The sequence below is a fragment of the Pinus tabuliformis genome, chromosome X, assembly GCF_031772625.1.
Source record: "Pinus tabuliformis cultivar Carrire ecotype Pingquan chromosome X, CPIR1, whole genome shotgun sequence".
NCBI classification, from domain to species: Eukaryota; Viridiplantae; Streptophyta; class Pinopsida; order Pinales; family Pinaceae; genus Pinus; species Pinus tabuliformis.
The window spans coordinates 923,152,158-923,179,855 of NC_142308.1; the positions used below are offsets into that span (position 1 = coordinate 923,152,158).

At 36.2% G+C, this 27,698-nt stretch overlaps 1 protein-coding gene across 1 annotated transcript; it reads right to left on the reverse strand.

Moving 5' to 3' along the window:
* Positions 1-9,370: 9,370 nt before the first annotated feature.
* On the reverse strand, positions 9,371-27,045 carry LOC149142697 (uncharacterized). The gene is made up of 3 exons (XM_089451560.1): positions 26,557-27,045; positions 19,146-19,286; positions 9,371-9,478 (listed from the first exon to the last, which is right to left on the reverse strand). Exons 1-3 carry the CDS (start codon positions 27,043-27,045, stop codon positions 9,371-9,373), a joined length of 738 nt encoding a protein of 245 aa, XP_089307686.1.
* Between the last annotated feature and the right edge of the window lie 653 nt (positions 27,046-27,698).

Sequence of the window (27,698 nt, forward strand, 5' to 3'; positions counted from 1 at the left end):
GGCACAAATAGTAAAGCATAGATCGTTGCACTATGGGGAGTATTGATCGTGGCGAAATGGTTGGGCTTGGAACACATACAGATCTATGGTGATGCAAAGGGAATCATAGACTGGGTCAAAGGATATAACAATTTCAATCCTCCTATATTAACCAATTGGATGAAATGCATCAGGATGCTGGTAAGCACTTATCATCATATCTATTTCGATCACATTTACAGGGAGCAGAACTGGACTGCAGACTTACTATCAAAGAGAGGAATAGATAAGGAACCTGGTAAGTTTTTCTTTTCTGTGTATGAACAAGGAGCCATGACAAATGTTGACAGCATAAAATTTTCTTAGAGCTTGGAGGTATGATGGTATGTTTTTTGGACAATGTAAGGAACATCAAAATATTTGACTGAGGAGATCTCTCCTATCATATTTGTTAAGAGAAAGATAGTTTTTGTTTTTTGGACAATAGATGAAAGATCATACGTTATGGATTATATAAGATTCATAGGAGATATAGTAGTAAGAATAGTATAGTAAGGTTGATAAAAAGGTCTTTTACAGATAGATTGAAAACTATGAAAATTGTATTATCTCTTTTATTAATATAAATCAGAAGCATTTTTTTCCTTTGAAAAAAATATTAAAAGAAAATTTGATATAACAGATATAGGATCTGTCACAGATGGATTGTAGATTAACTTGCTGCATAACAACTACATATCATCTTTAATAAGGCTAAAAAGAACTCATGATCCTGAAGTGGGAACGAATCCTCATGATGGAACAATGAGGAGGGAGTACATGATATTGATTGTTTCATTCCATTCATTTTCATTCTTTCTCCCTCTCTTGTCGATATCTTCCTCTCCAAATCCCTATTAGCTTAGAACCATCATTTCTAGAATTTCTTATGATATATGCATGACATTCACTCGATGGATGGGATGTTTGCTGAGGTAAGAGGGAGGGATCCTTTAATTAGAGTTGTATATGGTGAAAGAGACTTTCTTGCATGGTTATGTTATTTCACATTTGCTTTTCTTTTTTGAATGTTTAACAAGAACATTCCTTAGACCCCAAAGCCAGGTTGGTTAGAATAATTTGATGGGAACTAAAAGCACGAACAATAATCATTATTTATTTGAGATTATTAGAGAGGCAAGAGGGGTTTTCATTAGACATGTTTCTCATAATTACTCTATTTAATTGGACTGCATCATTATCGACTCATCACTTTAGCTAATGCCAATTAAGAAGTTAGTTTTAGAGTTCAAGATTATATAATTTTAATTCATATGAGCTTTAATATACTTTTCAAATTAAAAAATAAACATTATTATTATTATAATATAAAATATGGTATCATGTAGAGATAATAATTTTTTTTAATTAAATTGAAAAGGAAATATATAGTACAATTAGTTATGAGAGAAATCTCAACCCTCTATTAATGACTATTAATTAAAATAGTCTATGGACATCTTTTATAAGCTAAATTCCTACCATCTACCTAATAATTAATAATAATTAGATTGAAATAATAATTATTGATAATTAGATAAAAAAACTAATTATTGATAATTAGATTAAAAAATAAATTCATACAAAACTTCATAATTTTTAAATTTTATAGTTTTTTCTTGCAATTTAATTTGTAATAGTTATTGGTTGTTTTTCCAATCAAATTTACTTATAATTTGGTCATATATTGTTAAATTATAGTTTTGGATTTTTTAATTTATACAATTTCAACATCTTAAAGGTATTTAGCAACACTTTATTTGTATATTATGAATTAAATAATTGGTAAATGTTTGATAGGCATCAATGCATAATAGAAATTAATCTCGACCTTGTATTTTGATTATTACTGAAAATATTCGGTAAAAATTAAATATCCCTACCATCTACATGTTAAATATTAATAATTAAATTGAATTTGAGTATCCAACAAGTGTGTGGTTATGATTTTGATCTGTTATGTAAAATTGAAGGTGATATAAAATACGCAAGTAAAATTTTACGCCTTTCAGCCAATGGATCACTTTGCAAAAACACATAAAATAAAGATTTTAAAACTCAGTTAGAAATATAAAAGAAGAGACAAATATACCATATCAGAAAGACAAGATAACAAAATGATAAATCAGTTCACCCCTCTCTTGGGCTACATCTCTTGTCCAGCGTCTAATGTTAGGCCTCTTTCATTAAGTGCTCAAATTTATGGTTACATAGATTTATAGTGATTAGAATGTAACAATTATGTATTTAATGGTTTCAAAACAATAAAAAATCCCTAGATTGGCTCTTGTTGGGCTCAATTTGGCCAAACACAAAAGAAGTTATGCTCTAGAGAGGTTTTTTTTATAACTGCTCTGCTAATTGTTCTACAAATTCCATAATTCCAAGGCCCACCAAGTGGCATTTTCACCCAACACCAATGAGATTCTTGCTGGTCTGGGTGCGATTTGTTTCTTCTTTTAAATGTGCAATAAGTCTTATCGGCTGAAAACTTGGGCCACATAGGGTCATGTGCCCGGGAGCTAGTGCTAACCACCCATCCTTGTCGTCAGAGCCCCCAAAACTCCGGGCCATAGTTTTTCCTGTCCATACAACCCGAGGCTGGTCCCCAAAGTTTCACACCCATCCACATAACTCCTTGTGTGATCTTTCCTTTGGTTACATGGTGCATATAACTCGAGGCTCATCCCACCATTTCTGCGCCCACCTGCCAAGCACCTCGCTGCGAGTGCCTCCAGCTATATGGTTTATGGTTTAGACCATGGAATGGAGCTGAGACTCGAGCCCTTGGTCACTCCATCCATGGTCCTGTGTGTTGTGTAGTGACCAGGGTCCAGGGGCATAGCCCCGACCCTTCCCCCAACTCTTAATCACTGAAACTTTAAATTTGATTTCAATGATGTATGGGTTAAGTAACACCGTTGGCACTACGGTAAAGCACTGATCTGTTTACTTAGAGGTCCCGTGTTTGAAACCTGTTGGGCCTCCGATCGACCCATACCAAAATTTTATATTATGTTGAGGTGCCACCTGGCAACCCATGACTAGGCCACGTGGCATCTCACCATTGGTCCACCTAAAAACTCCAACCACCAATCAAATGCACCCATAAATCAACCAATCACATGAGGCCACTTGGAAGCCTACCATTGGCCCACAAGGTACATTCAGCTTGCTCAATCTCCCTTGTTAGTCAGCGTACAGACTACCCAGTTAGCTGTCCTGCATCCAACCTGAAAACTTTTACCTGTTTTGAAAAATGATCAGAATGTGATATTAGGAGCACACGATATGATTTTTGAGAAATTCAAGTTGTGTTGGATTCAAGTCATCAATCTCTATGCTTTGGCACTAGTTTTAAGCACTTTTGAACAATCTGAATTCTGAGCACTTTACTGATCCCTTGGATCTCTCTTCCCACTGGAGACTTTTTGACCTCCAAAAGACTATTTTCATTCATCAAACAAATGAGGGTATAGTTCCTTCACCCTTCCAATCTCAATCCATTTGGGTTTTCTTGGATTTGTACCTTTAAGCCCCATACAAAGGTACTCCATGTTCCCTTTTTTTGAAGTTCTTGTTTTTCTGTCAAGGATAATATCTTGCTGCAATTCTTCAAGAAATTCAGAAGAGAAATCTTCTAGTGAAGGAATGTAAGCATGGTCTCCTTGATATTCAATCAAAGGAGGCTCATATAATCTCAAATTCTCAACATTAAGAACTACATACATTTTCATATATGGAGACAAATGCAACCGGAAGGCATTATTACCAATCTTTTCTAAAATATTAAAAGGTTCATGCATGATTGGTTTTAGTTTTTTACCTTCTCCTTTAAGCCTCTTATTGCTAATGTAAAGCCAAACTTCATCTTCAACCTGAAAACTGTGGTCAACACGATACTTATCACTCCTTGTCTTGTACTTGGCTTGACTCTTTTCCAACTATTCTTGAACCATTTGATGCACCAATTGAACTTCTTCAATGAATCACTTGAACTTATCATTGTCACTATGTCCATCAATAATAACATATTTCCCAAAGATAAAATCTAAAGGAGATTTTTGTAAGTCTCTAAAGCATTACTCAAATGGAGATGTTTGAGTCGATGGATGCTTGGACTTGTTGTAAGCATGTGGAATGTAGTGTAAGTGTTCATCCCAAATCATAGGATGTTTGCTACAATAAACATGAAGAAGATGTACTACTGTTTTGTTCACCACTTCTGTTTGACCATTAGTTTTTGGATGGAATGTTGTGCTCTTTCTCAACTTGGTGTCCATGAGTCCCCATGAGATTGACCAAAATTTCTAGAAAAATCAATAATCACGATAAAAAATAATATATTTGGGAAACCCAAAATGCACCCATACATTTTGAAAGAAAATTTATGCAGTTTATTCAGTTGTAACCTACTTCTTACAAGGCATCAAAATACACATCTTTTTGAAATGATCCACCACAACATAAAGATAATCATGATTTCTTTTAAGATATAGGTAGCCCTCCTACAAAGTCCATAGAAACACTTTCCCAAGGAAGGGAAGGAAGTGGAAGTGGAGTATAAAATCCTAACTTTCTATTGTTAGGCTTACTATTAGCACATAAAGAATATCCTCTTACATATCGTGACACACTTCCATTTATATGAGGCCAATACCAATACCTTTGTAATTGTGCCAATGTCTTACCTACAACAAAATGGCAAGAAATAAGAGAACTATGCGCTTCCCCTATGATGTTGACCCTTTCACGCTATGGAATGCATATGTTTCCAAGATGATACAACAATTTATCATTAACATCGTAGTCTAATTCCTCTACTTGGTTTCCATGAAACAAAGTTGCATATACATCTTTAAAATCGACATCTAAAACATATTTTTCAACATAGCTCTCATGCATGATAGAATTATGAGTAAGAATAACTGATGCACTAATAATTGGTCTAGATAGTATATCAACAACATTTTTATACATAACTTTCTTATACCTTATCACCAAGTGGAATTGATGCAAGAAACCCATCCATCTGAAATGCCTTGCTTATTGTAGCTTGGTTTGTGATTGGAAGTATTGTAATGGTTGATGATAAGTGTGACTGGTAGGTTCCTTTACCATCAAATAGTGTTTCCATTTTTTCACACTTTGTACCAAAGCATACATTTCTTTGTCATATGTAAGATAGTTAACTACTACACCATTAAATGTTTTAGAATGGTAACAAATGGGCTTACCATGTTGCATCAAGACCACTCCCATAGCATAGTCACTTGCATTGGTTTGTATCTCCAATGGTTGCCTTAAATCAGGAATTGCAAGTACCGGTGTTGTATTGATTCTCTCTTTCAATGCATCAAAGTCTTTATGTGGCTTGCCTCCCCACTGAAATACTCATTTCACACTTGTCAAGGCATGTAATGGAGCTGAAATTGATGAGAAGTTAGAAATGAACTTTCCCCAATATTGGGTTGCTCCCAAAAAGTTCCTAACCTCTATTACATTATTGGGTTTCGACCAATTCACAATGACTTTTACCTTTGAGGGATCTATCTTCAATGCACCCTCTTTGACAATATGACCCAAATACACTAACAAGGTTTTTCCAAATTCACATTTGGACATCTTTAAAAATGACTTTTCTTTCTTTAAGACATCTAATACTTTCCTAACATGCTTGACATGCTCTTCATGAGTCTTGTTGAAAATCAATATGTCAACGAAATATATTATCAAAAAGTCGTCAAGAAAATGTCTTAAGACATCATTCATAACTCTCATGAATGTTGCAGGAACATTACAAAGTCCAAATGGCATAACCAACCATTCAAACAAACCTTGGTTTGTTTTGAAAGTTGTCTTCCATATGTCTCCTTCATCAATACTAATCTGATGATAGCCACTTATCAAGTCCAACTTAGTGAAATAAACAACATATTTCAACTGATTAAGTAAATTATCAATTTGAGGAAGAGGGTAAAGATTCTTTATCGTGATCTTGTTCAAGGCTCTGAAATCCATACATGTGCCATGTGCCATCTCTCTTTGGTACTAAAACAATTGGAGACCCGCATGGAGATGTGTTTGGTCTGATGACCCCTTTATCAAGCAACTCTTAAATTTGTTTCTTGATTTTTGCATTCTCCATCACTAACATCCTGTACATGGCAATGTTTGAAAGAGGACAATCTTGCTACAATTGGATCTCATGTTTGGTTCCTCTTTTAGGAGGCAATCCTTCAAGTTTCTGAAACATTTTATCATAGGTGTTAACAAACTAAATCAAATCAGATTTCAATCTTGCATCACATCCTTGGAAGGCTTCATTTTCAACATTCTCTTTGGGTTTTATCATCAAGAGTACACAATTATTACTAGCATTAACAAGCCTCTTCATTTGTCCAACATTCACAAGTGATAAATTCAACTTCTTGCTATGTGCTCTAACAATGTACTCAATACCATATTTAAACAAATGATATTTGTTCTCATGGCAATGAAATATGGTTCTCCTATCATATAGATATGGGCTTCCCAAAACAATACCACAAATGTCAAGTGGAATTACATCAAGATCTACCTCATCTATAAAGTTTGCAGTGATGGAAAATTTTAGTTTACATTTTTTTGTCACATGCAATTTTGCATTGTCACATATCCAACGTAAAGGATAAGGTTTAGGATGAGATATGGTTTCCAAGTTTGATTTCTTAACAATGTCTTCTGAAATAAGGTTTGCTTGTGATCCACTATCAAACAAAGTATCTATCTTGGTATGTTTTGAAATGACTCTAATGTGGAAAAACTCTATTCTTTCTTTTTCATGTTGAGTTTCATTGAGGTTACTAGAAGAACTAGTACTTGCAATAGAGTCCTTACCTTTAAATCCCATGGTTGTGATCTTTGTTTCATCCTTGGAATCAAATCCTAAATCATGTTGTGTAGTTGCAACAGTCTTTTGTTTCCCTTTGTTGTTAAACGTTTTGGGTCTCATCTCAAGATGAAGTTTCCAACAATGGTTTCCATCATGGCCTTCTTTTGAACAATGTTTACATGTGAGTTTTTCTCCCTCCTTTTTCACTGAAGAATTATTCTTCCCTTTGCCTTCATATTTCCCCTTTCTTTTGTCTCCACTCTTGAATGGATTTTTGTTGCCCTCTTCAGGAAAATTATTTCCTCTTGCTTATAAATGAGTTTCTTGTACACAAACTTCATCTAGTTTTGTAGGGTTAAAAATGAGATTTGTGTGTCTCAAATAACTATGTAAAAATCCAATATATTTGAGTAGAGTGTCTTGAGAGGATAAATCTATACCCAAAATCAAAGCTATTTTCCTAAATTTGTGAGTATAACTTTGCACATTTTGACCCTCAACTTTCCTAAAGTCTTTCCAATCCATTATAGCCTTTTGCATGTGTGCTAATGGATAAAATTGTCTTCTTATTGCAACAATAAAATCATTCCAAGAGGATAAAACCTTACCACTTTTCCGCATGTCCTCTTGAGTTTTTTCCTCCCACAAAATGAGTGCTGCACTTTCCACCCTAAGAGAAGCAAGCTGAATTTTGGTTTCATCATCCTTTATTCTTTGTGTCATGCAATACACTTCAATCTAACAAACCCAATTATCTAACTTCTCAACATTTACATCTCCATGTACATAGGAAATTCAAAATTTATGTCAAGATTTAACAAATGACATTTACTATGTCCCTTTGGAGAATTTGGAGGTGTTTGTGAAGGGTTAGAAGTAGAAGAAGATGAGAATGAGGATGAGGATGGAGGTGAAGGTGGTGGCTTGTGATCATTCCCTCCATTCCCTTTTGGAGGTTTGTCTCCATTTCCTCCATTTCATTTTGTAGGTTTTGAGCTCTCTCCTTGCAACCTTGAGTCCCTCTCCTCATTAAGAACTTTCACCATTTCAGACATTTCAAAGAAAACTTTTCTGAAATTTCTCTCATCTTTAGACATCACTTCATGACCTTCTTCATGTTCCATGACTGGTGAAGCTTGAGGTATGTGTGCTCTCCTTGAAATAATTTGAGACCTTGGCTCCACAAGATCTCCTTCTCCTCTTTTGAACTTCAACCTTATAAGAATGAGAAAACATATACAAACAAAATTAAACCTTCAAAATAACCTTAACCTTGAGCTATGATACCAAACTGATATGTTATGCAAACTTGAAGGTGATAGAAAATATGCAAGTAAAATTTTATGTCTTTTAGGAAATGGATCACATTCCAAAAACATATAAAATAAAGATTTTAAATGTTAGCTAACAACATAAAAACATAGATAAATATACCATATCAGGAACACAAGACAACAAAATGATAAAGGAGTTCACCCCTTTTCTGGCTATATCTCCTAGTCTAGCTTCCAATGTTGGGTCTCTTCCATTAAGTGATCAATGTTTTGTTTACGTGAATTTACAGTACTAAAAATGTAAAAATTATATCTCCAATTGCTCCAGCACTGACAAAAACCCCCAACTAGGCTCTTGTTGGGCTCAATTTGGCGAAAAAATGAAGTTATGCTCTTGGTAAGTTTTTCTACTAACTTCTCGACAAAATGGACTACTCTGCTAACAGTTCTACAAATTATGCAATTCCAGGGCCCGCCAATCACCATTTTCGCCTAACGCCAATGATATTCCTATCAATTCAGATGCAATTTGTTGCTTCTTTTAAATGCACAATAAGGCCTATTAGTAGAAAATGTGGGCCACATGAGGCCATGCACCTAGGGGTTGGGGCTAATCTCCCACCCCTATCAGCGTAGCCCCAAAAATTATGGGCCACAATTTCGCCTGTCCATACAAATCGGGGTTGGTCACCAAAGTTTTGCACCCATTTCCATAGCTTCCTATGCAATCCTGTCTTTGGTTACATGGCACATATAACTTGGGGTTGGTCCCCACATTTCTGCTCCTGCTTGCCAAGCACCTTGTTGCGACTACCTCTGGTTGTATGGTTTATGGCTTAAAATATGGGATGGGGCTAAGCCGTGAGCCCTTGGTCACTCCACCCATGATCCCGTGGGTTATGTAGTGACTAGGGGCCAAGGGCTTAGCCCCATCCCCTTCCCCCAACTCTTAACCACTTAAACTTTAAATTTGATTTCAATGTTATATGGGTTAAGTAACACCATTGGCACTGTGGTAGAGCATTGAAATATTTGTTTAGAGGTCTCGTGTTCAAACCCTATCAAGCCTTCGACTGACCCATAACAAAATTTTACACTGTGCCTGGGTGTCACAAGGCAATGCATCACTAGGCCACATGGCATCCCACCATTGGTGCACTTAAAAAATCCAACCACAAATAAAATGCGCCCATAAAATAATCAATCACGTGAGGCAACTTAGAAGGTTGCCATTAGCCCATGAGGTAACAATTAGCTTTTCCCAGTCACCCTGCCCAGTCAGCAGTCCTGCATCTAACCTGCAAATTTTTACCTGTTTAGGAAAACAATCAAAACATGACATCAGGATCATATGATATCAGTTTTGAGTAATTCAAGCTATGTTGGATTTAGGTCATCGAGCTCTATGCTTTGATATCAGTTTCGAGAAATTTTGAACACTTTCAATTTTGAGTGCTTTACTGGTCCCTTGGATAAGATTTTTGATGACTTTTTGCGTGCTTTGAGCTTGCTCCATGTACTTATTTGTGACTTCCTGCTAAGATCCTTTCACCTTCCCCTTCTCCCCCTGCAATCCCCTCTCCCCCCTCCTCGACTCCTGTCCTGAACGAAATCATCCCCTCGGCCACCAGTCAGACAACCTCTCATGGCTACACTGACCCATGGTCCCTCTTTAGTTCAGGAAATAATGGCTTTCAACTCTCTGGTTGACTCAAAGCCTAAGTTTCAGAAGCAAGGTACTTCTTGCTTTGTGAAAAAGGCTGATGAAATTCTGAAGATTGAGATCGAGGCTGCCTAGGCCCATTCTCATGCTTTGCAACTTACTGATCGTGGTCTCATTGGTTAGTTCATGGGTTTCTAACCCTCACTGCATTCATTTCATACCTAGATTGAGAATAACTAGAAGCCCCTCATCAAGGGAGAAGTAATTTCGTCCTTCTGTGGTAAGGGTTTTTTCACTTTCTAGTTTGAGAACACGCTGGATCAAGAATTTTCTTTTAGAAGTGGCCCTAAATTCATGGGAGGCCAAGGGATTCACTTGGATAGGTGGAGCCCTAGCTTCAACTCAGAATGCGATGTCCCCTCTTCTATACATGTCTGGGAGAAACTCGCTTACCTCCCCCTCCATTGTTGGAATGACACGATCTTTCATCTAATTGGGAACTCATTAAGGAAGTACATTGACTCTGCAGAGCCAAAGGATGGACTCTTTTCTTGTGCAAGGATTTTTGTGGAAGTTTATATGGAAAAAGGCCTTATTGTTGTAGTCAATATTTGTATAGATAGCTGGAATGATGTACAGGAAGTGGACTATGATCAACTCCGCTTCAAATGAAAAATATATCACAAATATGGGCATTTTTCCAAAGGTTTCCAAACATCCCAAGCCACCATGTAAAAACAACATGGATATTCAAATGATCAATGATAAAAAGTCAAACGAAAAAGAGAAACAACAGACAATATAATGGGCCTACAATTAATGTTTCGTCTGAGGCAAAAAAGGCTTGTTCCCCCCCAAATGAGGGTTTGAGACAAAACAGGTTGGATCCTCCTCACGGTGCCCCTAGCAATAGTGGGGGTTCTAGACCGACAAAAAAGTTCTTTGTGTCCCTTTCGAGTGTCTCGCTTGATGGAGATTCATCCCATCTATCCCAAGATCTCATGACCTCCCTGGTCGAGGGCAACAAGGAAAGCATCACCTCCACAATAACATAAGGAGATTCTTCCAAGAAATGCACTACATAGCAGTACAAAAGACTCATTGGAGGAAGAGGAGGATGAATAAGGCTTCTTATCCTCCAAATAAATGACTAGACCAACAATACATGCAAGCTCAATTGATGAGAGATTAGAATGTGTGAGGGACAAAAAAATAGCTAGAAAGGTACGAAGTTCGGGCCGTAAGAAAAAAAATAGATCATACTAGGGAGAACTAAAAAAGAAAAGAGTTGGGGTTTCAACACATCATTCCTCAAAAATTAGTAGACCTTGGAGTGGACGGAGGAAAGAACAGAAATATAGCAGGTCCCGGGAAAGGGACATCATCTTCAAAAAGTAAATAATGAATATATCTCTTGGAATTGTAGGGGACTTGGTTTGGGAAAAAGAATCATGGAAATGAAATTGTTAATCTAAAAGGAAAGGCCAATAGTCACCCTTCTCTAAGAGATTAAGCTAGGAGAGGTAGAAATATCCTTCAATCATTTCAAAATTTGGGGGAAAAGTTACATGGTAGTGGTAAGCTTGCGAGGTGCTTTGGGATGCCTTTGCACTTTATGGAATCCAATACAGATGAAACCGATAATTTCTATAAAGACAACCCATTGGATAGAAACTACCTTTAAAATTTTGGAGTTTCATTAGATCTATACTATATTCAATGTATATATGCCATCCCATTTTTTAGAAAAAGAGTGCTAGAAGTCCCTGATGGAGTTGCGAAACTCTGAGTATGGATGAAACAAAATCCTTGGTGGGGACTTGAACACTTCTCTTGGCCAAAAGGAGAAACGTGGTGGCTCTGTTGTCCGTGATGATTTTAAAGAAAATAACTTAATTCTTACCCTTAATATTTTTTATGTTAAGCCTCTGGAATTCCTCTATACCTGGAACAATAAGCGCTCAGGGCATGGCCTCATTGATGCTCATCTTGATCGCTTCTTGGCCTCTGATAGACTTCTCTCCTTGAACTTGTGCCTTAATCTTTTATCCTCCCTTCGTGTGGCTCAGATCACCATCCCATTTGCCTTCTCCTCTCTTCCTCCCATAATATGGGCCCTATTCCCTTAAGGTTCTCCCCCCTTTGGTTGGACTCCAAAGGGTTCTCTGATTTGGTTTCTAATTCTTGGTCTCAATGGTGGAGGGAAGCTCGGTTTCTATTTGGGAAACCAAAATCAAACATTTTAAAGGAGACATCCTGAAATGGATTAAGGAGAAAAAATTAGAAGTGCGGGGTTCAATAAGGGACATGGAACAACAAATATCATCTATTCAAGAATAAATAGAGATTGCCCCTGTCACTTAGATTGAGTTCCAAAAAAAAGTGGAGGCTTTTAAGGATCTCCACTCTCTCCTCAGAATAGAAGAAGAATATTGGTGGCTAAAATCAAGAAATAGTTGGCTTTAAACTGGGGATCAGAACACTAAATTATTCAATAAGTAGGCTAAGTTCAGAGAAAGTTAAACAACATCTCTCAGATCTAGCATAACGGGCAAACCATCACATAGTATGAGGATATCAAGGATGTTGCAATACAAGACTTCTAGGCCTATACTAGGAGGAATTTTTTATTGATCAAGAAAGTGAGGGGTATATGTTAGATCATGTTCCCACCCTTGTCTATAAGGCAATGCATACTCCCCTTATTACCCCTCCGACTATTGATGAGATAAGAAGTGTAATATTTTCCTTTCTTCTAGACAAAGCCCCGAGTCTGGATGGATTTTCATCCTTTTTCTACCATTGTTTATGGGACCTGATAAAAAAAATTTGTTCCTAATGATAGGATATTCCTTCGAACACTTCGTCATGGGGAGAGGCATCAAATCCTCCTTTTTTTCCCTAATCCAAAAGTATTCTAATACATCCTCCTTTTTGAAATTTTGCCCCATATCTCTTTGCAATGTCTCTTACAAGGTCATCGCGAAGCTCCTTGCCTCCAAGATTTAAAATATCCTTCCCCAATTTATCTCTCACCATTAGGGAGGTTTTGTCCCAAGAAGGTAAATATTTGACAATATAATCCTAATTTAGGAAGTCGTTGACTCTAGCTGGAGAAGAGGAGATCAAGGCATGGTAATCAAGCTATATGTGGCAAATTCCTTTGACATGGTAAGACACAATTTTAGCTTGACGGTTGTGAAGAAAATGGGGTTTGATGAAACCTTTATAAAATGGGTTGCTCTATGTATCTCATCCCCATGGATTGCCCCTATGGTCAATGGAAGAGTGGCGGGATTCTTCAAAGCATATAGAGGATTGAGACAGGGTTTTCCCCTCTCTCCCTTCCTTTACATCTTAATGGCATATTTGATGAGTAGAAGATGGGAACATGAAAGAGAAACCCATATATTTCCATGAATCAAATTCAATACGAGGATCAGAAACATCAATCATGGGAATTTTGTGGATGTCACAATATTGTAAGTTGAGGCCTCTATCATTATTTATTAGCACTTTAAATCTAATATGGACAAGTTTCTTAGGGCCTCTAGAGGGGCCAAAAATGACAGCAAAAGTCACATCTTCACCTGGAATATCATGCCACAAAAATCCATGAAGATTTAAGAAATTTTGGTTACAAGACTATCTGGGACTGAAAGGACTTCAATTACCTTGGTATCCCAATATACTTAATGATATCAACTCCCAAGGCTTAGCAGAGTGTCTTGGATATAATAAAAACCAAAATTGCGAATTAGGGAGGGATACGTTTGAATAGTGCAGGGATGACCATTTTGGTGAAATTGGTCTTATCAACCATTCCCCTATACCAATTCTGAGCTTTGTAGGCTAGTGGGTATGTTATGCATCAATTTGGAATATACATCAAGAAATTCTTATCGGAGGGAGGGAAGTTGGACAATAAAAAATTACACTTGGTGAATTGGAGGATTGTGAGAGCACCAAAGCAGCATGGGGGCTAGGAGTTCATGAGCCCACTATGGTTAATCTTTCCATAGGTTCCAAACCCTACTGGAAGCTTAAGTCTCAATCATAACAATGGTGGGCACAAATTATGAGAGATAAATGCATGAATCAACACAACAACAAAGAGACTCACAATGGTTCAATCCAAGGCTCTCTTATATGAAAAATTCTTCAGTCCTCTTGTCCTCTCATTTTTAAAAATATCTACAAATCCCTGGGAATGGAAGCACGATCAACATTTAGATGGATACTATCTTGGATCACCCTCCTTTGGGATTGGATCCTTAAATTTCCCCCGCTAATGGAACACCTATTGCAAGGGGTTGTCATTTTCCTAGGTCAGATCTCTAACTGGGATAGACAGGGCTTTTGGAAAAAATGGAAGTTTGAAGATACCTCGACCTATTTGGTCTTGATTCTAGATATTCTAGAAATTAAATTAAGTGTTTGTGCCCGCCTTGCTCAATCCTCCAGTAATAGGTGGGGTTGGAAGAGCTCCTCCTACTCGGTTAAGGAAGGATAATATCATCTTCTCTTCAATGAGAAAATTCCACCAAAATCTTCGATGTGGAACAAAATTTGGAGGAAAAAGGCAATTCCCAAATTAAACTTATTTCATTGGCTTCTCTCTCATAAAATAATCCTTACTGCAGAGAAACTTTAGAAAAGGGGAATTGTTGGTCCCTCTAGGTGCCCCTTTTGTGAGAGCACAGAGGAAAGAATTTCCCATCTTTTTCTCTTGTTCCCATTCTCTAGCTCCATATGGTTCCTGGCTTTTGGTTCTCTTTTCTCAAGAACTAGTTGGCCCTCTGATCCTAGCTCCTTATTTTTCATTTGGCCCAAATTTTATGTGAGATCCCTTTAGGACAAAAGATCCTTTAAAGAACTCTAGATCACTCTCCCTAAATATGTCTACTGGCATATTTGGTTATCTTGAAATAAGGCGATATTTCATTCTTTTCATCCTCTAGTAAGTATCACCGCTTGTAAAGCTCTCTCGCCATATTTTGAATTCCTATGCCCAACGATCGATCCTTCTCTTGACTCTAAATAAAGGTCTTGCCTCATTCTTTGGGCCTTCCCATCCCCTTGTGAATCATCCTTCCCCTCGCCCTCGCTACACCCTCCGCTTGACCCCGAACAAGTTTGCATAATGAAAGTATATATCTCATTACTAGATTCTCCAGTTTGATGGTGCCTCAAAAAAGAAATCCTAGGGTGCAAGGAGGGGGAGGGATTCTCGCTAATATGTAAGGAATTCTTGTTGACCAATATGCTTGGGGCTTGGGAAAGAAGTCCAAAAACCAAGCTAAAGCTTATGGACTCTATCTTGGGCTCCTCTTACCCCACCAAAGGGGAATCACAGTCATGACAATTCTTGGAGACTCCTTCCTAGTCATAAATCACACGCGTTCAAAGTATTCTTCTCAGAACAATAATCTCAATCAACTCCTCCACTATGCCCATGGAGTTCTCCCTCTCTTTGCTAAATCACAATCCTATCATATTTTGAGAGGGTTAAACTTTGAGGCAGATTCACAATCTAATAAGGCATGTCAATTGAATGAGGAGCATACAATTTTCAATAGCAACTATAGCTTTTTACCCATCCCCTAATTTCATAATGCAAGTCTCCAATTCTTACCCCCTCCTAGGACTTATATTTTTAAAGTGAAAATTGATACTAATCCCCCTCGCTAATCACCCACCCCCTCGGTGGCCCCTCTTTCCTCCATCCTCCCTCCTATGTATTTTATTATTAAAGTGAAAATTGATACTAGTCCCCCCCCATCACACACCCCCTCGATGGCTCCTCTTTCCTCCATGCCCCCTACCTGTCTCCCTTGGACTCTCCACTACGACGTCTACACTTGCATCTATTTGAGGACTCATCCTCCTTCTCTCATGACATGAGGCATTATGAAATCGACACATTTGATGTAACCAGATGTGAAGGACTCGATAAGCATGGGATATTTCTTGTTCGTCCCTCAAATTATGGTTTCTGGTTGATATTTTCAAGCATTCTCCATGTGAATTCCCTCTGCGAGTGAGCCACATTTACTCCACCTTGTTCAGGTCAGACAACTCACCCATATGAAGGTAAGGATGTTTGAAGTGAGGTCATTTTGATTTGTAGAGAAATTATGGATCCACCATAGGATCCAGGAGGCACACAAACCACTCCTCGATGTCACTCATGGCTCTTATATGACTCACTCTATATATCATGGGGGTGCACATCGATTTTCTTCATACCATTGGTGTTCGGTTCCTTTTTGCAATTTCATAGTGTTTGGCTCCTCTTGAAGGGCTTGGGTAGCCTTGAGTTGGTTGAATTAACTGGGGGTTGTTCTTATTCCCAATCTAGGGTTTCTATGCATTTGTGAAGGTCGTTTGGTTGGTGAAGCATTCAATGAATCATTTTGTGTCTCTACATGCGGTTAGAAGATGGTTCAAAGGGGTTCTCATTTGGCTTCCCTTAATGGCATCTGGTTCCTGGGGTTGTCATCATCCTCACTCAATAAGGGTGGTAAGGGACTCCTCACATGATTGGGTGAAGGTCAAGATGTGCCCTCCCTTGGCCACCTTCTCTCCACCTTCCAGTGAAATATGCAACAATAAACATGCAGAATTGTGTGAAAACATTTTTGAATTGCAGGTGCTCCTACATCATCAAAGGGAGTCAACCAACGAGAATCAGGAAACGATAATGGTAAAGATAAAACAAATTGGATGGCTAGAAGATGAGGTCGAGAACTCAGAAGCATGCTCGAAGATGTTCAAATCCAGTTTGCCAAGAAAAATTCTCTACCTGTAGTGGAAAACTCAAGTCTAGACCTTATTCGCCCTGTTGTTTCTGAGAACTAGTATGTATTTTTATGTCTATTTTCCTATGTATCTTGTTCTTATCGCACTTATATCGAGTATATACTAGTGGAATAATAGGAGTGTTTTTCAGTTTTGTAGATTTACTAGATAATTCACCCTGGTTTGATAACCTGTATATGCAACTTATGAAGGCCAACATTGTAATGAAATTGTAAATTTCCCAAGTATCTACCATATCTAGGCATGGGATTAATATAATCAATACTCTTTAGTGTTAAAAAAATATTTATAATTAAATTAAAATTCTAACAATATTATTCGAAAAACAGACAACCATCAATGTAAAAAAATAAAATAAACTTAAACATTACCAAAAATTACATTTTAATGAAAATAACCAAAACTGAAAACTTTTAAATCCCAATATTAATAATGGTTGATAATCATAAATATTTTATCATTTTATAAATTAAAATGCATTAAATTTCAATAATAAATATAAAAAATAAATTTAATTATAAATTATTGAAATTAAAAAAAATAATATAAAATTATTTTTAAAATTATAATTGCGCCATGAGGTGCATTTTACAGCTTAGTATGACCCCGATATGTAAGTCTGTCCGTGCTCAAAGTTAAATTTTAGCTCATGTCGACCAACATAAAAATAAAAAATTAGAAATCTAAATAATGTTTATGTTCTTCTCTCCAATAAGTAATAATAATGGAAATAGAAGAAATTAATATTGGCCCCAAACAAAAATGAAAATAACCATATAAATAAATAAAAAACTACAATATAATTATGTCATGCCTTTAGATAAAAAATTGACAATAGAATTATGTCATGCATTTAATAGTTCCTTTATCATATATGTTGAATTTGAATACATCATAAATTTACATTCAACAAATTTTTTTAGCACATTAAAATTCCAAACTAGGTAAAATTTTAAACATATTTACTCTTTACTAAAGCCACTACAATTTCTTAAATCAAGGTAAAAAGTTAATTCAACACAAAGAATACAAAATCTTGCTCTAGAATATTTTAATATTTCTTTTAATTAATTATTTGTAAAATGAATCTCTAAAGGGAAACCATATCCCATGGATATATTAAAATATCTATAAACATAAATATTTGCACGTCAAAGTTGTAATATTCAAAATATTCATTTGATGTAGTTTTATTATAATTTTTTTAATCATGTTGTGTAAAAAGCACCAGTAAATCTAATATTAATATTAATATATTAATATTATTCAAGTTAATAGCTCTTAATTAATACAGTATTAAATATAATATAATATTTTTTTTACATTATAATGATATATATTAACACTAGATATATATGGGAGGGAAGAACAAAGACATAGAGTGATAGAGGTGGAGAGATAAAGGGAGTGAGAGAAAGGAGGAGAGAGGGAGGGATAAAGAGATGGATTTGGATGGAGAGAAAGGGAGGGATTGAGAGATGAAGTTGCAAGGAGAGAAAGGGAGGGTAGAAGAAAGACATAGAGAGAAAAAGTGGGGAGAGAGAGAGAGAGGGAGTGACAAGGAAGAGATGGAGAGAGAATGCTTATGCTTGGGGGTGAGATAGAGAGACAAAGGAGAGATGGACAAAAGTTAGGGGAGGATAAGGAGAGAGAAGGAGAGAGGGAGGAGATAGTGACATAGTTGAGGGAAAAGAGAGAGAGAGTTGAAGGGAAGAGATAGAGGGAGGTGGGAGAGAAATAGAGAGAGAGGAGGGAATAGAGTGAGGACGTGAGAGAGAGAATGATAGATATATATATAGAGAGAGAGAGGAAGGTATGAAAAAAGAGAAATAGAGAGAAAGGTGGAGAGAGAGAGAGGGAGTGATAACCAATATGGAGAGAGAGGGATAGAGGAGAGAAGGTGGGAAGAGAGATAAAAGCAGGGGGGAGGGAGAGAAGGATAAGAGAGAGAGTGAGGGAGAGGAAGAGGGAGGGAGATATAGAAAGATATGGAGAAAGAGTGTGTATGTTTTCGGGGTGATATTTATAGAGAAAAGATAGATATATGGAGATAGAGATATATATGGGAGGAGAAGAGAGGGAAGAAGAAAGAGATAGAGAGAGGGAGAGATAGATATATATGGAGAGAGAGAGAGAAAGAGAGAGAGAGAGAGAGAGAGAGAGAGAGAGAGAGATCATGTGTGTTTGGGGGGGCAGGTGAGATAGAGAGACAAAGAAGGATAGATAGAGGGAGATATAGATATATATGGAGGGTGGAGAGGGAAGAATATATATTGCACTAGATGCATTGATTTAAATGTAGATGGTGATTTATAATCCTATTTGATTGCTTGCACTGAAGGAGATAAACTGAATTAGAGGGCAGATGAGAAATGAAGAGATAGAGAAGGAGAGGAATGAGAGAGGGAGATAAGGCTAAGAGAGATAAAGGGAGACAGAAAGATGTAGGGGGGGAGAGGAGGAGAGAGAAGGAGAGAGGGATGGAGAAAGTGACATGGTTGGAGAGAGAGAGAGAGAGAGAGAGATGGGGGGAGAGAAGGGATAGAGAGGAAGGATGAGAGAGAGGAGGAGAGAGGGAGGGAGAGAGAGGAGGAGAGAGGGAGGGACAAAGAGATGGAGTTGGAAGGGGAGAGAGGGAGGGAAGAAGAAAGACATAGAGAGAGAGAGGGGGGGAGTGACAAGGGAGAGATGTAGAGAGTGTGTGTATGTTTTGGGGTGAGATAGAGAGACAAAGAAGGAGAGATGAAGGGATATATAAATATAAATGGAGGGGGGAGAGAGGGAATAATATTTCTTACACTAGATGCATTGATTTTAACATACATGATGATTTCTAATACTGTTTGATTGCTTGAACTACATGCATTGATTTCAGTGTAGATGTTGATTTTTAATGATATTTGTTTGCTTGCACTAGATGCATTAGTTCCAGTGTAGATGTCGATTTCTAACCCTATTTTATTTCTTGCAATAGATTCATTTATTTCAAAGTAAATATGTTTTATAATCCTATTTGATTGCTTGCACTAGATGTATTGATTTTAGTGTAGATGTTTTCTAATTCTATTTGATTTCTTGCACTAGATGCATCGATTTCAGTGTAGATGTTGATTTCGAATTATATTTGATTAATTGCACTAGATGCCTTAATTTCAGCGCAGATGTTGATTTATTATTATATATGACTGCTTGCATTAGATGCATTGATTTTCATGTAGACGTTGAATTATAATCCTATTTTATTGCTTGCATTAGATTCATTGATTTAAGTGTAGATTTTTCTTCTAATCATATTTGATTGCTTGCATTAGATGCATTGAGTTGAGTGTAGATTTCGATTTATGATTTGATGTAATTGGATGTATGATGGTACATTGATTTTAAAGTAATTGGATTAACAGTGTGATTGATTCCAGTGTAAGCACAACACATTTATTGGAAATGTGCATTGATTTTTGTGTTAAAGTAATTCAACCTATTGTTATTGGAGAGCAAGAGAGAAAAGGTAAGATGATTACTACAATAGCTCAAGTTAAATATTTGAATGGTTTACAATTTCAAGTGCACTTTTCATATAATCGATATGAAAATAGAAAAGCTAACAGGGTTGATAAAAACAATAGTAGAAGAAAATAGTTGAGATTGATCACAATGAAAGCTATTTGTAGTTTACTACATTCTTATTATTCACATTTGTTTTCCATCAACACTATTACATTGTCACTTTACATTCCAAAATTTTATTTCATCATGTTTCATAATTAAATTGATTAAAAATATATCTATCATCTCAACAGATTTAAATTTAAAACTACTATTCAAGATATTTACTAATACCTAGAGGGACACTATTAAGAATTAATTAGTTGTCAAAAATTATGATACCTAAAATTAAATGAAATAGATGTGAAATATCAATCCTCCTGCAAGCTATTGACAAGATTGTCTTCCTTCTTCATGACCAACTAATTACTAATAGACAATCACACACACATATAGAAATATAATATAAAAATTGTAACATTAAAAAATATTACCATCCAAATACACACACATAAACACACAAACGACTCAAATCATCCCAACATGGACACATACAAAGCATTCAAAACATACAAACACAAACATACCAACCATTCAAGGTAAGCAACATAGACTACATTAAAGAACAAAATTATATGGTCATGGCAGACAAAGAAAACATAATGTAAATTTCAAAGTATGAAGTTTATCTCAAACATATACATAATAATGATAATCTAAAAATATGTCATTGCTGGTCATGTCAGACAAAGAAAACATAATGTAAATTTCAAAGTATGAAGTTTATCTCAAACATATACATAATAATGATAATCTAAAAATATGTCATTGCTACCCTCAGTTGGAACCAACCTAGATCCATCTAACACCTGATCTATCATGCACAAAGAGGGATTGAATCCCTTGAGGTGAAAACCTTTCCTCAAATTCTATACTCCAAAAAAAAGGTTTGCACCTCGAGGGATTTGATCCCTCTCGGCGCATGATAGATCCAGAGTTAGGATCTAGGTTGGTAATAATAAAATAAACAAGCAATTTAAAAATACATTTTGATGAAAATAACCAAAACTCAAAACTTTTAAATCCCAATATTACCGTGAAAAAATAGACAATTAGTAATTAGTTTACTTTAGTTTTACATGTTAAATATTTTTGTAACCCTAAAATGATATTAGGTTTTACTTAAATTATTTTGAGATTTGTATATATAGAGTAATTTTTTTCAAAATTAGGTGAAGGTTAAAGTAAAATATCTATATAAAGTAAATTATTTTGAAATTTATGTTTTCCTTTTAATTAAAGATATGGAATATATGGAATATCTAAATTTCCAAATTAGAATTTTATACAATTTTGATAAAATATTGGCATAGATTTGAATTCAATCTAATAAATAGAAATAATAATAATAAAAAAGAGATGACATAGAATATCTAGTCATCTTTATCTCATGTCTATTGGAAATTCTAAGAATATATCAAAATCCCATGCACAACACATAAATTTATTGAACAAATTTCTCATTGATCAAATGATGTTACATATAAATACATGAAGTGTTGTCTGAAGATAGAGAAACTAAGTTGGACACATAATCACTTGGTTGAGAGAATATCTCAACAACACACCAATATATGACTACTTGTTGGCGATAATCTCTCAACCATCCAAGTAGGCCTAAACAACCTCTTAGATAATAGGATCAGACTCATGATACACATTGATACAAGTGGGAATTACATATTCGAACAATACCCCCTAATGACTACTTGTCTTAATCTCAATCAGAACAAAGTTTACATCTAGTACAACCCAGATCATAATTTTGATGTTTATATAAAGAAAATCCATTCACCAAAATTCATGGGTACCCAACTACTGCAATCACCATTCCACTAGGATGTCCCTTCATGTACATGGTTCATTTAATAGACATGTATTTATACTTGTACCTCCTGGTCCATCGTCATCATCATCATCCTGGGTTTTCTCGGATTACCCGCAACCATGTTTAGGGTTTTCTCTACTAGCCCTCAACCATGTTTAGTGTCTTCTCAATGAACCCCCCCAACGTTGTTTTTGGGTAACCACAAGCCTACACTACAAAGTGGTTTATGGGGTATGAGTCAAGTACAATCACAATTTCCATTCATGTAGATACCAAATACTCTGTAAACTCAAACATGACTTTACAGAACTTCTTACAAACATATTTGTGACACATAGTACAACATGGACCTGAGTCTATTACACAAACTTTCACTTTGTTGTCCATCATCCTAATCGTCATCATTGTTGTTTCTTCAATCAATATCTGTTGCTACCTTTATGAACTTTCTTTTCTTTCATCGTCCTTTGCAACTATTCACACCATGAGTGTCTTTGGCATTTGCTTCAATCTTCATATTGGCTACAATGGTTGTCTTGGATCTCCATACTTCCCTGTAATTTGCTCAAGTATGAATTTTGCCTAAATAACTTCATATTGTGATCACTAATCTAAATATGTACATTAATTTTAACTCCAAGGATTAAAAAAATATATATTAAACATCACCATGATCCAAAATTGCTTTAATATAAACAACTATACCCATGATTACCATCATAAGTTTACATCAAATTGCAAGAACAATTCTGCAACATATTGATGAGGATCAAATATTGTTGATCCCCCTTCTTCTTGGTCTCAAATTGATACATCAAATTTTTCACTGCCACACATGTTCCACCTTTGTACGAAACACATATGCATTTCTCTTCGGGATCCTCACTTCCTAAGAAACCCAGTGTCCAACCATTTTGATGAAGCCTTTCTTTGAGCAGGTGAACATGTGTCCAATGGAGTGGGACCAAGAACGTGAGGACAATCAAACTCTTCATTCTCACTATCAGATCACTTAATTGCTGAACGTTGGTCCGATAGAGTGAGACCAAACACCTTAGTACAATCAAACTCTTCTTTCGCATAGTCAGATCACTTAATTCGTAAATGCTTCTACATGTAAAATGTGGCTATTTACCATTATCACAAATTGATTCATCCTCAAGTAATCACTTGACCTCTCATATAGTCCTCACCCAACATAATAACATTCCTAATTCATCCACTTTAAGAATAATATAGGTGACCATTGGTTACACCTCTTAATTAGCACATGCCAAGCAAGAATTCACATAAAGAAACTCAAAAACATAAATTGGGTACGATGTATACTCCACAACAAAAAATGCATATCCTAAAATATATGAAATTTGGCTATGATTTTTGAATTGCCTCCAAATAATAGAAAATAAAGAAATATCCTAGAAACAACTACACTACTAATTGATGCATAGGGTCCATATCTTTTGAACTTGAGTATTTATCATTCCTCCATTCTAACAATCTTCCTATGATCGATTCACAAGAAGCTCGACTTTTGTATACTTTATGACAAGGAAAAAGCCTTAGCAACCTAATGAAGCTACGATCATTGTACTCTACATCACCTTACATGGTTGGTCTCGGCATGTCATCAACAACATATCATTCTATGAGGAAAATTAAGTTCCCCTAGTAAACTATCAACACATTTCTTCTTTACCAGAATTAATTTGTTAGCACTTGCAATGGCCCATGCCTCAAATTTTGTTGATCCATTGAGATATTAATCTCACTTTCTGCCTATTTATCCAGCACAGTTGCGAAGATTGTTGGTTCAAGAAGAGCCATACCACTTCGAAAATGGTACATCTTCCACTAGTGATTCAACATCTTCAAAATACAATGAGAAAACAAGAAGCATCAAAGATATATATAAGCAGGAGCGTGAGTTTGATCAATAGAATATGGTTTCCTTTCTTTCATCTCAACAAACCAATTTTGAAGCAGCAGTTAAAGGAAAACATTGGGCTGGTGCAATGAACCAAGAAATTGTTGCCATAGAGAAGAACTAGACTTGGGAACTAGTTAATCTACCAAGAGGAAAAACCAAAATTGGTGTAAAATGGGTATATAAGACCAAGATTAATGAAAATGTAGAGATTGAGAACCATAAGTCAAGGCTGGTTACCAAAGGATTCTCACAACTGTTTGGTGTCGACTATGGTGAAACCTTTGCTTCAATAGCAAGGTTAGACATTGGCAGAATTATTTTATCCACAATAGCTCAACACAAACAGAAAGTCTATCATCTTGATGTAAAATCTTCTTTCTTAAATGGTATATTACAGGAAGAAGTTCATGTGGACCATCCTCCTCATTTTGGAGTTCTATGACAAGAGCATAAGGTGTATAGGTTGAAGAAAGCGTTGTATGGCTTGAAACAAGCTCCTCGAGCTTGGTTGCTTTGTAGAAGCAACCATGAGCCAATAGTGTATAACAAAATTCATGAAGGTAAAATTCTCATTGTATTCCTTTACGTCGATGATCTTCTTTATAAAAACAATATGATGTTAGAAGACCTCAAAGCAGCTATGCAAACAAAGTTTGACATGACTTATCTAGGGGTCATGAAATACTTCTTAGGCATTGAAATTCAATAATCTGCGAATGGCATTTTTGTTGGTCAACAAAACTATGCCACCGACATCCTCGAAAAATTCTTTAGGACCAATTGCAAACTAGCTAATACACCAAATGCTCAAAGAACCAAGTTGAGCAAACAAGATGTAGCACCATGAGTTGATTCCACATTGTATAAAATTCTATTTGGTAGTTAGTTATATGTCACTACATCAAGCCCTGATATCATGTTTGCAACTAGTTTTGTCTCGAGGTTAATGCAATCACCCAATATTTCTCATTAGAGGGTTGCAAAAAGAATCTTAAGATATATTGCAGTGACCCTAGACTATGGTGTGCTCTACACACATTTTGAAGATAACTCACTTTCAAGTTACACACACAACGATTATGCAGACAATTTAGATGATCGCAAAAACACCTGAGGGTATGTTTTTCATCTTGGAACCAATCTAATTTCATGGGCATCCAAGAAACAACCAATCGTTTCAATATATTTAGCAGAGACAGAGTATGTAGTTTCCACTTCAGCAACTTGTCAAGCAGTGTGGCTTAGAAGACTATTGGAAGATCTTTCAAATGTTCAAAAGGAGCCAACTTCGATTTACTATGATAACAATTATGTAATTTCTTTATAAAAAAATCATGTCTTTCACAAAAAAGGCAAGCACATTGACATGCATTTCATCCGTGAGCTTATCAATGATGGAGACATATTACTTGCTTTTTGTGGTTCTAGAGATCAACTTGCAAATATTTTCACAAAGCCTTTGGGAAAAAGTATATTTGAATTTAATCTCATTCACTGCTAGGTGTCATGATATTTAATTCCATTGTTTGCTAGGTGTCATACTCAATTTAGATTTGCGTGAGTTAGTTTAGTTTTTTCTCGAGTTATTCATTGTTTTTTGTTTCCTTGTCTCCAATGTACTCTATTTTGCCAACTTTGAATGATTAAAAGAGCTAATTCACTCCATTCCATTTTGGCATCAAATCTTTGTGTATTTTTTGTCCTTGCATTTTTCTGTCATGATCCCTATCATAGAACCGCTTCAATAGCACCAAGTGCATGCTCTACCTCCCTTTCTTTGGCACTGCAACCTCCCACAACTGAGTCGATGACACATCTCAGCACCACAGGGACTTCCTTATTGTGACCAAAGAATTTTGCAAACACTTAGCCTCAAAAGCTCTTCAAACAAGCCAAGGGTCTTCCTTGTGAGAGGGCTAGCAATGGGTGACAACATCATCATCTATAGCATGTCAGCTCCACTTCTCATCAATCGATGGACAAAGAAACCACTCAAATTATCTACACTACTTATCCCTAGGCCCTCTAGTGAGGGAGTAGTCCTAGGTCCAACTTTAATACCAAGACATAAATTTATTGAACACACATACAAAACTCATGTTACATATAAATACAAGTAATGTTATCTAAAGATAGACAAACTAACTTGGACACATAATCACTTAGTAGAGAGAATATCTAAACACACACCAATATAAAATCAAGGGTCGAAGAAAATCTGTCAACCACCCAACTAGCTTACCTAAACAACCTCCTCAACCCTAAAACCAAACTCATAATACACTTTGAAACACGTAAAAATTACATACTAAAACAACAACCCTACTAAACAAATTGACATAGCAGATTTCCCAGGAAATTCAAACAAATTGACCTTGCAGATTTCCCAAGAAATCCAGAATATTCTCGGAACGATAGGGTCACCAGTTACATCTATCTGAAATAACGATATATCCATATATCACAAAACCGTCTATCCTTCTTTTGTGGGTATAGAAGCTCGGTCGAGGAGAATCAACTGGAATGGATGACTTCCAGAGACTGCCTGCAGATGGGACATGTTGCGCGAAGTTCCAGCCATTGGTCAATGCATGCCACATGGAAAATATGACCGCACGCGGGCAGTAGCCGCAGAACGTCCACCGATTCCTGAAAATCATGAAGGCAAATAGCGCAGCAGCACGTAATTTTCTGATGCCGCGCTTCGGAAGCAGGTCTCCCCGAGTATATCGTCATGGGACATGCTTCCAACGTTGCTCGGCCAACGCCCCGTGTGGCCGCCTCCTCCGCGCCTCTTTGCATAATACCGACTGGGTCACCGTTTGTATTTATACTCGGAGCGATGCCTGCAACGTTAAACTGAATAACTGTCAATCCAAAAAATACTGGGCGTAGCCATCGAAATATAGCTAACAAAATCAAGACTGAGAGTAGAAACATGATTCCCAACAACACCAGCGAAGCAATGTGCATCTGAGTTGAAGCTGAGCTGCCGACGCCCTTCACCGTCGAATCGCTGTTACTGGTATTCATCGTCGATGAATTTCTATACTTCAACCCTGATTCAGGCTCTGCAAGAAGTGCCAAACTTAAATTGTTTTCTTCTCCATTAAAGGGTCAGAAAGACATTGTTGAATACCGAAATCTGTAGATATTCGTCCTGTATTTTCGGATACGATAATCCGTAAACCTTGGTCACACATACAGAGCTACACCAATCGTTGTAAATGAGATATCCGTCTGAGCTGTCCATTCTTTAAAAAAAACTTGTATTCTTCTAAAAGATTCCCTCATATCGCTCAAGGGAGTCTCCTCATGGAAGTTGTCATCACCTACTTGATGCTTTCAGAATATTTAGTTTTTCAATTGCTGCTGAGTTGTTGCAATTTGAACTTCACACGTCTAGTATTCTAGCCGCGTCATGTCAACAAGTGATGATGAGTTACACTTCCTCTCATAAGTATTTTAATATTTATTATTATAATTCTTTTTATTAACTCAAATTGAATAATGTTTGGGTTTTATTTATATATATTTTTCAATCAATTTTATTCCAAATTTCATACGGATTCAAATTATATGATGAAACAAACAAAATTACAAAAACATAAATAATATAAACAATGAAACCAAAATTTTAAAACATAAATAATACAAACAATGAAACCAAAATTTTAAAGTTTTCA

Coding starts and splice junctions, on each gene's coding strand:
- LOC149142697 (XM_089451560.1), bottom strand. CDS start 27,045: ATGAATACCAGTAACAGCGATTCGACGGTGAAGGGCGTCGGCAGCTCA. Junction 19,287..26,556: donor CAACATGTCCCATCTGCAGG/CAGTCTCTGGAA, acceptor CTTCTTCCCTCC/CTCTCTCCCCTTCCAACTCC. Junction 9,479..19,145: donor CTCTCTCTCTCTCCAACCAT/GTCACTTTCTCC, acceptor TTTCCTAAACAG/GTAAAAATTTGCAGGTTAGA.